Source organism: Chionomys nivalis, chromosome 12 (assembly GCF_950005125.1).
Source record: "Chionomys nivalis chromosome 12, mChiNiv1.1, whole genome shotgun sequence".
Lineage (NCBI taxonomy): Eukaryota > Metazoa > Chordata > Mammalia > Rodentia > Cricetidae > Chionomys > Chionomys nivalis.
The window spans coordinates 1,022,805-1,036,099 of record NC_080097.1 but is presented as its reverse complement, the minus strand read 5'-3'; the positions used below and the strand labels follow the sequence as shown (position 1 = coordinate 1,036,099).

Genomic DNA, 13,295 nt, shown 5'->3' with positions numbered 1-13,295 from the left:
TCACACTGCCATTGGGCATCTTTTACAAAGTTGGTGAAAGCGATTCCCTGCTGTGTTCACCCAAAAACCTCCCCTTCATTTTCATAATTCAGGAATTATTTTAATAGTGCCTTTCCTATCAGCTATCACAAATATTCTCTTGTTGAATATTTCTGGGGCCTGTACTTGAAGAAAGACGTAATTTCTTTCCTCCAAATCTGTGAACAGGACACTTTTTAAAATGTCAAAATAAACCATCTGCTTGTACAACTGTTTCTAATTACTCCCCTGCCTAGACTCTCCACTGGAGGAGTTTGGCACTAGCACCCCGCCCAGAGCCGTTCCACTGCCCAAGTCCTCGCAGGCAATTGAGTCTCCAGGAGGAGCCCAGAACCTGCGAGTTCGGGTGTCCCAAGTCCTTCTGCCTGGACATCTGCTGGTGACACTTCTCCCTCCTGTTGCCTCCCGTGAAAGCCCCACCTTGCAGCAGGCAGAGCAGCTGGCCTGCCCTCCTGCCTGCACAGACCCTCAGCTCAGCATGCATCCCCCAGGCTTCAGGTTGTTGCTGGTCTCCCTTCTCTTCGTTGGGCTATCAGCTGCCCCTCAAAGCTTCTCACCATCTCTGAGGTAAGATCGGTTTATTTTTCTTTGAGACAGACCCGCTGTGCTGTACGTGGCAGAACTCAAGCTTGCAGATGACTGAGTTTCCTAAGCCAAGACCAGTTACTAAGTTGGACCCGGGATAAACTGTTTTCAACCTGTTCTGCCTTTTCTCCCCTTCTATTTTGCCTTAATGTTACCACATATCTGCTCTTTCGCTTTTTCTTTGGAAAAAAAAATACTCATTGAATGAAATAGCATTTCTCTCTCTGCAAATATGTGTAAGGGAGGAGTTATTTTTCTAACCTCAAACAAGGATGCACTTATGCACACCTGTGTCACCCAATAACCTGCAAGGCAGCTTTATTTCCACTTTCTAATACTGCACTTTTTATTAAGCTTGACGACCCTGTCAAATCTTGTATTGCATTTTGAAAGAGACAACGAGTTCCATTTCAACTTTTAAAAAGTAGAATTTTAAAGGTCTGCTTCAAACACAATTTAAAAGCATTTCTTCCTATCTTATACATGATACATACCACTTTTTTCTATATATTCATCATTTGTTTCTTCTTTTTCATGAAATAATCTCCACCTAGCTATTAGATAATAACGGGGCATTTTTAAAAAGAAAAAACAAAAAGCCAGACAAATATCATACTTCAGACTAATTTGCATTTAATCAAAATGTGCATTTAAGATTAAGTGGCAATCCACCAAGGAACTAGGGGCCATAGTTTCTACTACTTGGAAGGTGCTGTTTTGAGTAACGGTTAAAAAACAGCCCTTCAGAGTCATGCTTGTCCCACAGAAATATGATGCTGGAGGCTTCTTCTCCACAGAACGTGTGGCAGGGGAGAATGGGCTGGGACAAGAAGGGGCGGGTCCTGAGTCTGATCATGGCCTGGCTGTGTGGCCTTTCTTATCTTATGCAGAAGCTTGTCCGGCGCCCCCTGCAGGCTGTCCAGGGCCGAGTCCGAGCGTAGATGTCGTGTACCTGGGCAACCCCCAGAGGGTGCTCTGTGCCATGACCGTGGCCGGTGCGAATGCGGGGTCTGCATCTGTCAAGTGACTGAACCTGGCACCTATTTCGGACCGCTGTGTGAGTGCCACGACTGGGTGTGCCAGACCTACGACGGGAAAACCTGCGCAGGTAAGGCCTAGGTGCTGTGTACCTTGGGGGACATGTGCCTCCAGACAAGCACTGAGCTAAATTGTTACAATCGGAGAAAGTCTTGCTGCTGTGCAATTTTGGCATTATTTATTACAATATTTCTCCTCCTCTTCGGCCCTCACTTAAGTGGAAATTGTAAACATGTATGTATGTATGTGTACATATAGTTCATTGACTTCCTTATAAATTTCACTTGCCTCTCCTGTGACTCCTTATCATGAGCTAGATTCTTCAGAGCCTCACAAATGGGGTTACCTTGAGGGACTCCTTGATATCTATCAGCATGCCAGTCATCATATTTGAAGATTATGATCCTTGTTTTTTCCCCTATTTTCCACAAAATCAAGGAGGCAGCATCCATCTTTGAGCTTGAAATTACCTTTTTACTCTTAGGGTATTCTTCACAGAGAGAGATACATTTCTAAGATCATGTCATTGAAAGGAATAAGATGACCCATATTCACTTGGACACATTTCGTTTTAGCGGCTTGGAGTTCTGAGCTGCAGTGAAAAATGTGCTATCTCGTAAGGGGGGAGTGAAATGTTTCCCTTGCACACTTGAAAGTATAATTCAAATTCTGATATTGGAAAGGGTCAGAACCCTTAAACTCTTTAACAGTTTCATGTAGCTGTATCTTTTAGGGATGGCTAGGAGCCTCAGTTAATCAACTGTGACCAACGCAGGAACTCTAGCAAAAGCCAGCATGATGTGTGCCAAGCAGGGTTTGGCCGATTAGTAGGAAAACAAAGCAAGTTATTTTACTCTCGAGGCTGCTAAAACTAAGATGTCCAACAATAACATCAAGAGATCAAAACCAAACTTATAACAACAGTGTTTTTCCTTAGTACCCAAGCCCAAGAGTCCATCAAGACAGCTCTAATATTTAGGTTGTGTGAGATGGAAAAAAGTCCTAGAGGTAACTCAGAGGGGCACAGGTGCTTCTAAATGGATTGTTTGTGAAGCCTTGTAAAGACTCTGGTTCAACCCTTGTTATTTTAACCACAAGAGCTTCAAGCTTGAATTTTTAGTGGTAGCTCCTTGGAATGAAAACAATGTTTTATCTGCTCTTTCATTCCAAATTCAGCTATCACCCAGTCTCTCTGAATTTACTGTCTCTGGCAACCTTCACAAGGGTATGAGTTTTAAACAAAATTTTCAGGGTTCTTATTTGATTAGAAAACAAAGTGGGCAGATATATCCTTTAGGTAGTGAAACTGGCCATGCTGGCTGAGGGCCATCCTGTAAGCTTTCCTGCTAGGGCCTTGGCTGGTCCCTTGCTGTGAATCTGGTTGTGCAATGCTGTGGGCTTTGGAGTCCTTTCTCCTTCCTTGGAGGGACTGGTTGTTTACTTGTGACATCTTAGTCACTGAATTCCTTCCTTCTTGATACTAAATCAGAGACCAAGCCACACGGTTTTTGTGCCTTTCTGTATCTGTTTACAGCTGAGTAGAATACTTGTGTTCATCTGTCTTTCTTGCAGAAGGATGTACATTGACGGGTGGCCACTGAGATTTCCCTTTAGGGCCTTCTTTGGTATCTGCCCCTGACACTACTGTGAGCACATTTGCCAGGCCCAGAAGGAATCCTCAGAGGGAGCCCAGATCTGCCTTGCCAGCTCACCCTCCTGTACTTCAGATTTAGCTTCTCCATCCTATTTCCAATTTCACAAATACTGTGAAAATATAGCAAGATGATGTTTTATTTGTTTGTTTTATGAATCCATCTGACATTTGCCTTAATAAACCCCTGTAAGTCCTTTGTGGAAATACAGCAATTGCCAGAGACTTCCTTTCCATTTTGAAGAAAAATAAATCCTGCTCTCGTACACCACAAACTAGTCAGAGTATAGAATCTGTCAGAAAAGTTCAGACTTCAAATCTTAGCCCATCTAGCTATTTGAACTGAGACAGTTACATAAACATCTAAGGCTTCATTCTTCATCTGAAAAATAGAAATCTTTAAAAAAATTATTTTATTTTATGTATATGGAATGTTTCCTGCATGTGTGTTACATGTGTGTCTGGTTCCTGCAGAGCACAGAGGCAGATGTCCGATCCCCTGGAACTGCAGTTATAGATAGTTGTGAGTCACCGTGTGGGTGCTGGGGACCCACCCAGGTCTTCTGCAAGAGGAACAGTTGCTTTCAGTTGTAGAGGCATCCTTCCAGGGCCTCCCCGCCCTCTGCCCCACGGACATCTTAACAACAGCCTTATAAAATTGTGATGTTTAATATGTGTAAAATATTTCATGTGGTATCTGACATGAAGCAAGTATTCAATATAGACTAATGTATTGACGTATATAACATTATTATGTATGGACAGATGGATGTATGTGAGGACAGGTAGAAAGATAAGTAGGTGGCCTGACCTTATGGTAACTGGGTATTTGTGGCTGTGAGATGAATTTAATCTTCTTTCAATTTAATTTTATTCTTGTAGTTGGGACCTGGTACTGATTTGAGGCCCAAAAGGTCAAGCAAGGATAGCAATTCTGGCTTGGCCTCAAAACATCTGCATTATGCACACTGTGCCCTTTTAAACTGTAGTCAGGATTCTTACACTGTGAATCATAAGAACTGTACTGATTATAATTGGAGCTGGTTGAAAATGTCCACACTACCACAAGTATGTTTCTTTCAGTGGCACCTGAATTTGTCTCTCATTTCTGTAGCATACACATCTGGGCAGTGACTGTTCCCGGGGTGTGATGGTTTATTGTGAGATAAACTAATTTTGGTAACTTGTATTTGTGGAGAACAGCAGTATGGATTTTTGTTTGTTTGTTTGGTTTTGGTTTTTTTTGGGTTTTTGTTTTGTATGAAAACAAACTTTAGCTTGGCATTTCTAACTTATCCCTGATAAAACCCATTTACAGCAATGATGCACCTAAAATAAGACATTGGTTTCCTAAAAAGGTTTGAGAGTTGCTCTTGAAATGTGTCACTTAAAATTAATCAGTGTTAGTCAGGCGGTTGTACCACACGCCTTTAATCCCAGCACCTAGGATGGATAGATTGGTGGATCATTGTGAGTTTGATGCCAATATGGTCTGCAGAGTGAGTTCCAGGATAGCCAGAGCTACATAGAGAAACCCTGTCTTGAAAAAACTAATAAGATAAAATAAAAAATAAAATAAAATAACTTGTCCAGTGTTACTCTCTTGGGCACAGACAAATCCACCCCCCCAACATAAACATAATAAAAATAAAGTAAGGGGCTAGAGAAGTAGCTCATGGTTAAGAGCACTTGTTGCTCTTTTTTTTTTTTTTTTATTGAAAAAAAAATTTCCGCCTCCTCCCCGCCTCCCATTTCCCTCCCCCTCCTCCTGCCCCTCTCCCCCTCCTCCCACTCCTCTTCTCCTCCCTCTCCAGTCCCAAGAGCAGTCAGGGTTCCCTGCCCTAGGAACTAAGTTCAATTTTTCCAGACCCATGGCAAGTGGTTCATGAGTGGGTGATCTGACATTTGGCTTATTTTTTTTGGGGGGGGGGTAGTGTTCATAATTGGGAATAACTACTGACTTCAATTTAGGTAACACAATTCACTGTGTGTTTGGTAGTCTCTCTGTGGTTGAAGAAGTTGGGAAGCTGGTGTTGCGTGGTGGTTTAGCTATGTATGAGATAAGAGGCTACCAGAATGCGGTATAGGGTTTAATTCCAGTGGGGATTCTATTGAGCCAAGTATTAAACACTGTGGTTAAACTTTTGTTAAGAAGAGGAAACAATTGATGTAAAACTGTAAGGATAGAGAATTGCTAGTTAAAAATAAAAATAAAAACGTGGAATTCCAAGAACTCAGGCACCAGCATTTGGGAAGGTATAAGGCATGCCTAGGAATAGTGAATGACGCTGGGCTGGCTGGGCTGTATCTTAGTACCACAGGCAAAAGAGCAGTGAGCAGTTAAAAAGATGCTAGAGATGAAGACCTGAAATAGAGCGGTAAACCTTACCACAGTTTGTGTCTCATAAACAACAGCTAGGAGCTATTGCATTCTGAAATGTAGGAGCAATGGCTGTGGTTTGGTCCATGAGAAGTGTTAAGGTGTACAGGGTCACTGAGTAGAACAGAGGCTCAGTGAATGGGAATTTAAAAACTGGGTACACCTGCGGTCCAGAGAATTGAGATGGTTTTAAAAACTATCTTTAAGCACTGTTCTTGTAGATTGGTACTCTAGGACAAGAGAGATCATGAATGAAAAAGGAGGCAGATCTGAATGAATGGGGATGTGATTGAACAGATGAAATAAATCAGGAAAGGATCTAGATACTCAACCAGACAGTGTTTTTATGTAGAAATACCATGAAATGTAGAACTATTATTGCTTGAGGGATACAACTCTGTATTTAATTCACTAAGAATCCTCGCACTGGATGAGAATCCTGTCTGCACTGTTAATTGATTTGAATTGATAATTGTGAACCAATTAATAATTTTCTCTCAATTTAATTTCTTTGAAGGCAATAATATCCTTATGGTTATAAAGAAATTGAATCGAGCATGATATCAAAATCATTTGCATGCTGATATATAAGTCTATTTGAGTTACATGATTTATACATTTATTCAGATTGTTTAATATTCTTATCTACATTAGTTTTTATATACAAACACAAATATAATTAATGGAACTAAAATTGAATATATTCAGCATATGAGATTTTTCTTGCAATTATTTCTGACTTTCATACAGTTAAATAGTTACCATGGGTGTGATATGTCTTTGTAAGACTATTATACTTTCTGAATTTTCATAACTCAAGGGCTACTTGACGTGCTTTTCTGCCTCATAGTTATGATTTCTTCTAGACCAGTGAGTCATTTCTTTCCAATCCTATTTTTGTGGATTTATTCTTTGGTTTTTCCTCTCTTAGTAATTTTCTATCCTCCATTTCGCTCCTTCAAGCCTTATATAGTGGTCTTTGCTCACTATTTTGTCTTAGCTCCCTTTTTCCCTCCTGTGGAGTCAGTCAAAGGCATGGAGAACCTAAGATCACTGCCTTTAATCTTCCTCTCCACTGAAGCACATCGTGGTCAGACTCTGTACATTGCTACCTTTTATGCCGTTCCTTCATGGTCTTGGCATTACTTGTAATTTTGGATTAGAGGTCACCAGTCCTAGCTTGAGTTCACTTTACATGAGTCTTTGGGAGACTGTACTCTTTTAGACTCATCTGTTTTAAGTAAATGTACTTTGTGTTACCACAAGTGATATATAAAGGCTAAAGGTTTTTCTCTTAGAGAAAGTACCAGTTGTTCAGATCATTTTCTCAGTGTTGCCAGGTGGAGTGGATAGCACTATGAAGTTCTACCGTGGAGACTCCAACAACTTGGCTTTTCTTATTACATGCTCTTGAAAATGTAGAAGACCATATTTATAACCTTAGGATACCTAAATCAAATAATATAAATTATGACAAGGTCTAGCCTTATTTTTTGACATAATTTTCCCCAAAACAAAAAAGAAAAATGCATTTATGTGACATTTCTTAAATTTGCAAATAAGACACTTCCTGCAAAGATTTCTGAAAGCCTTCAATGTATTTTGAGATGTAAAGCTAAATTCAACATGTCTATTTGTGTTGTGCCCCACCCTACCTCAAACTGCTCTGCTCTCTTGGTCTCAATCACATGTTGTCTCATCTTATCTTGAGCCACAGCGTTCATCATCATGAGGTAAATAACCAGTACCAATGCCATAGGCACAGAGCCTCCCTGTCCTTCATTTGCTTGCCTTCTTTTCCTGGAAGATTCTTTCTGTATCGATTTCCTCTTGAGGTTATAATAAATTTCACAAGTCTTACAGTTTTAACAACCTACATGGATTTCCTGATAGTTCTGCAGGTTAGAGGGCTGGTCTGGGTTGGCCAGTGCTGAGTTATGGACAGACTCTCCCATTATGGAGGCACTGTAGATAATCTGCTTCTTGGTTATTTGGTGTTGAGAGAATTTAGTTCCCTGTGATTTTGACTGAGATGCTTGCTTTCTGCAGCTAGTCCACTTTGAGTCTGAGAGTTCGTTCTCCAGTCTTTGTGCTTACTCCTGGGAAGGTCTCAGAACTATCAAAGGCCCTCTAGTCCATTTAATGCTGCCGTTTCTGAATGTCTTCTGTTGTCAGTCTTCTCTCCTCAGTATTATAAGCCAGCTCTCCACTTTTAAGGACCATTCGGCAAAACTCACTTCAGTAACCCAAGGTGAACATTTCATCTCAAGACCCATTCATTTAACTGAACCACTGAAGTTCCTTTCATCATCTATTTATAAGTCCCAGTATCAAGGAAGTGAGTACTTTTGAGGACTTTCTGGTCTACAGTAGGGTGATGACCCTGTGCATGTGAATGGCAATGAATAAGTTCCATGTCTATCAACACCTGTTGCTACTGGGCTTAGTCCTGTTTATCACTGCTGAACCTCTATTTCTTTTCCAGAGCAATTGTCAAGATTCAATTTCTATGACCTCTATAGAATAGCACAAAGATTTTTAGTACAGATCTGAAGAAAACTAGAGGTTTGTAGGTTTTTTGTTTGTTTGTTCGTTTTTCAACAGAGTTTCTCTGTGTAACATCCCTGACTTTCCTAAGCTTGATTGGTAGATCAGGCTGGTCTCAAGCTCACTGAGATCCTTCTGCCTTTGCCTCTTGAGTGCTAGGATTAAAAGCGTGCACCACCATCATTCGGCTGAGGTTTGTGTTTTTCAGTGCAGTTGCTGTTTTCGATATTTAGTATCCTCACTTGTCATTATAACTCAGTCATAAATTTTGTTTCCTTGTCTGTGCAAAGGGGACAGTGACAGTACAAAGTGAATACAATAGCAGGTGACCACACTCTGCTGGACTTGCAGGTGACCACACTCTGCTGGATTTGCAGGTGACCACACTCTGCTGGACGTTCCTCTACTACCATGGATGAAGATGAGTAGGGAGAGGAGTGAGTGCATCAACAGAGGATGATGTGGAGGGAGCTGTTTTGTACTGTGCATCTCTTCTACTGCCTGGAGTATACACTTTGAATCAAGAGAAGGACAAGGTGGCCATATGTGGCAACATGGTGCCTATAAGAAAGAGGATCTAGTGTCTCAGAGGTTCCTTTGTTCAGACCCTTTGCATCTGGGCAGCGTGTCTCAAGACTGCTTTGTCCATATGAGGAAGGAAGTTCTTTGTTCTTTTCTTTTTTTGAGAGGCAGTTCTTATTTTTTTAAAGATTTATTTATTTTTATATTATGTGTGTGGGTGTTTTGCTTGCACATAAGTCTTTGTACCATATGTGCTTCTGGTGTCCATGGAAACTAGAATACCCTGGAAATGGAGTTTCAGATGGTTGTGAGCCACCATGGGAACTATGAATTGAACTGGGTCCTCTGCAAAAACAACCCCTTTGCCATATCTTTAGCCCCAGGAATACAGTTTTCTCTTGTTTATACCCCTGTTAAATTATGGCTGTATTTAAAAACTTCAAGTTTGTTAGAAGAGAGTATAGGACAGAGGCAGTGGTGACCTTGATCTCAGGAGACCTGAAAGATACATTTCCCTTGCTAGTTCACTTAGTTTGTAGCCATTGTCAGCTTGGACAATTCCTGGAAGATTCAGTTTGATTATTTCTGAAATGCATTTAATTTTCATTCTGGGAAAGATTACTGAAAAAGTAGTTAAATCATAAAAGTCCTCAATTTATCTGAATACCAAAATTTTATTAAAACAATGCATATTTGTTATGAAAGGATCAGTGAAGACAGTGTGGGTGTAAGTGTTGTCTTATAACCACAGAAATGATAACCATGCAAATGATAAATGTGCTTTTACCTATAATTAGTGCATACACATATAGGTAAGTCATATATAATGAACGATACTGTGTATCTGTAAATTTAAACAGATAAATAATCAACAGAGGCCATTATGTTTCATGTAGAAAATAGCTTCCAACTGAGGCTCAGACCTTTGAAGTTCAGCATCATCTCGTCATGTCTCTAGGAGAGACTTAATGCTAAAATTTATTAGATTAACTCAATCCTAAGTATTCTTTCCATGGAGCAGAGACAACTTTGATGACTTTGTTTGCTTGCTTGTTGTTGTTGATTTTAAGTGTTTTTTTTTCTTCTGAGTTTGATATGAGTTTTATTTGGATTTTTCGTTGTAGTCACCCAGGCTAGTGACTTGCTCACACTAGGAAACATATGCCAGGAATCTCAGAAAAGCATGGGTCTTTTCTACCCACTTTCCATGTAGGACCTCTGTCCACTGAATGAACAACAAACTCTCTATGCTGTTTATTCTTAGTATTAGCACTTCTTTCTCTTTGTCACTTGTAGTCGTACCAAGAGTTCCACAATAGCCCATAATGCAGTATAACAAAAGTCTACTTATTTGGGGTTAAACTCATAGAAAGAATAGCGAAAGTTCCGCAGTCCTCTGCGTGCACTGCGAACTGGAACCAAATCCATCAGCAAAGAGAGAGCTGTGTATGCATGTAGAATACATGAGACCATTCCTAAAGTGCACTGAATAATGGCTTAAGATAATACTTTACCAGACTATCAGAGGACTTACATCATGGTGTTCTTATTTTATCTTCCTGTGTTTTGTCTTGATATTGAGTTTTGTAATCTGGACTCCAGTAACAATTATCCACACACCTAAGTGCAAACTTCCCTACACAGAGGTGCACACAGCTTTTTAGCATGCTGGCTTTTGCACCCTCATGTCGACATTTCCACTAGCATGAGTTGGCTTTACAGATTTAGTTTCCTGATCTTGGGAAGAGGGAGCTTCAGATCAGTGGAACTAGCAAAATGATAGCCATTGTCCTTTGAGAAATTTAGCTTCCAAGATTAGCCTGAGATTCAAGGGCTCAGATCACACCTGAGAGAGTGAAGTCTAATATTTCTGGGAGTGGGGTATCACAAGGATTTTCTGTGGTGATTTTAAGCCTCTGCACAGGTGAATTCTCAAGCTATTTTCCATTAACTCTTAAATTGATAAAGATAGAGAGCTGGAAGAAGATTACAAATCTCATTTTCTCTGGAAAAAGAGTACTTTGTCTTTTCAAGAATCACATTTCCTGGCAAATAAAAAACTGTATCTTGTAATAGAACTCACTCTTCCGTCTATTCCAAATCATCTTACTTAGGGTTTTGATAGAAGAATGATGGCTTTATAAAGGGAAGAGAAGAATAAGGACTTTATAAGAGTAGTGGCATGACCTTGCTCTGCCCCAGTCTTTGCTCATTCTGTAAAATAAGTGTCGCTGCTCCAAGTCCTATCATGGTAATCATCTATGAGCAGTTTTAGTTCAAATGCCAAACTATTCCAAGGAGATGGTTACCCACCTAAATTTCCTGATCCATTATTTTATTGGGAAATTTCTTAGGGGAAGATAGGCTGAAAATAAAAAAGGGATTGATGAGTCAGGGTATTACTTCACATTTCTCTTACGGCAAAGTGGTAGCTGTACATTTGTTATTAAATTCATGTGGAAAAGCAAGCAGCCAAAATCAGAAAACCAAAACACAGTAAGTGTATTTTCTAATTAATGTTCCCTCAAAGCTACCATTATCTGCTGTGCAGAGTAGCTACACAAAACTAGTTATTTTTCTAAGGAAAATGTCTTGGCCATTGAAGTCCTTTACTCCACAAAATGCAAAGCACGAGTTAAAGACTTTTAATTTCTCAGGCAATACCAGTGGTTACGTAAGCTCTGACAGCTGTTTTGACCTGAAAATAATTCATCTGTTTCAAGAAAGAAAATATTTGCTTTGGTGGATAAAATTCTCTCAGTTGCCTACTTGGATGGAATGGAGCCTTGGATTTAATGCTGAATTAGGAACACAAAAGAACAGTGAGAGTAATCAACTTAAATTCCATATGCTTTTTTTGGAAATATTTTCATAGAAATGAATTCAATTTTCATAACTTTTAAGAATTAGTGGATATAATTCTCTGACAGTCAAGCTGTGGAATTATATTGAAGCACAATATTAACGTGAAATCTACATATTTTGAAGACTATTTTCATAGAGTTTTGAAGAACTGAAATAGAGACATAATTTTAAAGGTACCTCATTTTTCATTTTTAGATAATTTTTTGTTAGAAAATCAAATATTGATTCTTATTTCTGCCCTGTGTTAGTGAATGTAATACACACTTAAATATTGAAGAAGAAATACTTCATAGATATTAGGTTTAAGGAATTCACAGTAACAGAAATTACTGGTACACAATTATGTGGTATATAAAAACAGAATGCTTTTTTCTTAGTCATAATTGAAGTCCCACAATAGAATGCATTTTGCATTAATTTGTATTCAAATAAGAAAATTCCTCCTGAGTCAGCAATGGGAAAAAATTCAATCTGCAATTCTTCTTGTCTATAAAAGTAAAGTAAAAAATAATAATGACAAAATAAAATATAGACAGGGTGTTCCTATGAACAGTCTTTCCTTATTTTGTCAGTTTGGGCTTTTATGAATGTCACAATAGAAATCCTGTATTTTCTTGCTCTTATAATACTAAAACATAATACTAATATTATTATATTAATATATGATTAATATAATTAATATTATTATATTCTTATAATATTAAATCATAAATAGAACTCTAAAAATCCAGTTACACCAGTTTTAATATATGTGTGACCCTTTTGAGATGAAAGCAATGTGAGCCCAGAGAAATGCAGAGTGAGGGACATCCACAGAAAACTGAACCCTGACTCATCATGGAGGTTCGCTTTATGCCTTGGATGGATGTGATAGACTTTGGGTCTTGATGTGAAGACGCTAGGGACATTCACTTTTCAGCCTGCCATGGATTCCTGAGATTATCTTCCTGCATTTCAGATTGTTCTGCTGACAGGTGACATAGTATTTGAAGACACAGTGGCATAATACTGACCTATCATAGCGCAGAATTCATTGAGTTGAGTAAGTTCTCCCTCCCTTGGGATGGGATAGAGATGTCAGGACAGACTGCACTGGAGAAGGCATCAGAACAGGAAATAAACAAAGGCTCTCTCTTTTCACCTCATTTGTTCCTTACTGTGTGTCTTTTAGAAGTCACTTAACTTCTTTGAGCCTCAATTGAGTTAAAATCACAAAGAATTTATTAAATGTTTATTATAGGATATTTAGAGAAGAACAGGAATATCCTAGGTTTGGACTGAGCATTGTTGGAGGCAGAGAAACAATCTGAGGGTGGCTGAATTCCATGACTCTGCGTTCCATAGAAGAGTGGGAAGTGCTTGGTCTTCTGCAACTCTCTGCTGAAGAGGGAGATCCTGTGACCTTCAGTTCATCTTGAAAGCTCTATTTTCCTTGAGGGCTTTGAAAACTTTTCTTCTATAAATAATTACTTCTCTTGGTGTCTTCCAGTTCTCTCTCTGTGAATCTAGCTAATCGAGGATCCAAAAAATATTCCGGAAAAAGGCATACCTTTACTGAATATTGCTATTGTTTTCTGAACAATACAGCACAACCATTATGTATCACTTGTATTTATTGTATTGCATCATGGTATCTGCAATAGAGAGAGAATATAAGTTTATCAAATG

General features: G+C 39.1%; 2 protein-coding genes across 8 annotated transcripts in view; one reads left to right on the top strand and one right to left on the bottom strand.

Annotated features, from left to right (window-relative positions):
* LOC130884855 (fibroblast growth factor 14) overlaps window positions 1-13,295 on the bottom strand; it is a 989,760-nt gene that overhangs the window by 287,036 nt on the left and 689,429 nt on the right. The gene's annotated exons all lie outside the window — the stretch shown is intronic.
* Window positions 359-13,295, top strand: part of Itgbl1 (integrin subunit beta like 1) — a 199,413-nt gene continuing 186,476 nt past the window's right edge. Inside the window, exons 1-2 of the mRNA XM_057786122.1 lie at window positions 359-606; window positions 1,515-1,732. Of these exons, the coding sequence (XP_057642105.1) occupies window positions 518-606; window positions 1,515-1,732 (307 nt within the window). The 5' untranslated portion in view covers window positions 359-517. The remainder of the gene's footprint in view (window positions 607-1,514; window positions 1,733-13,295) is intronic.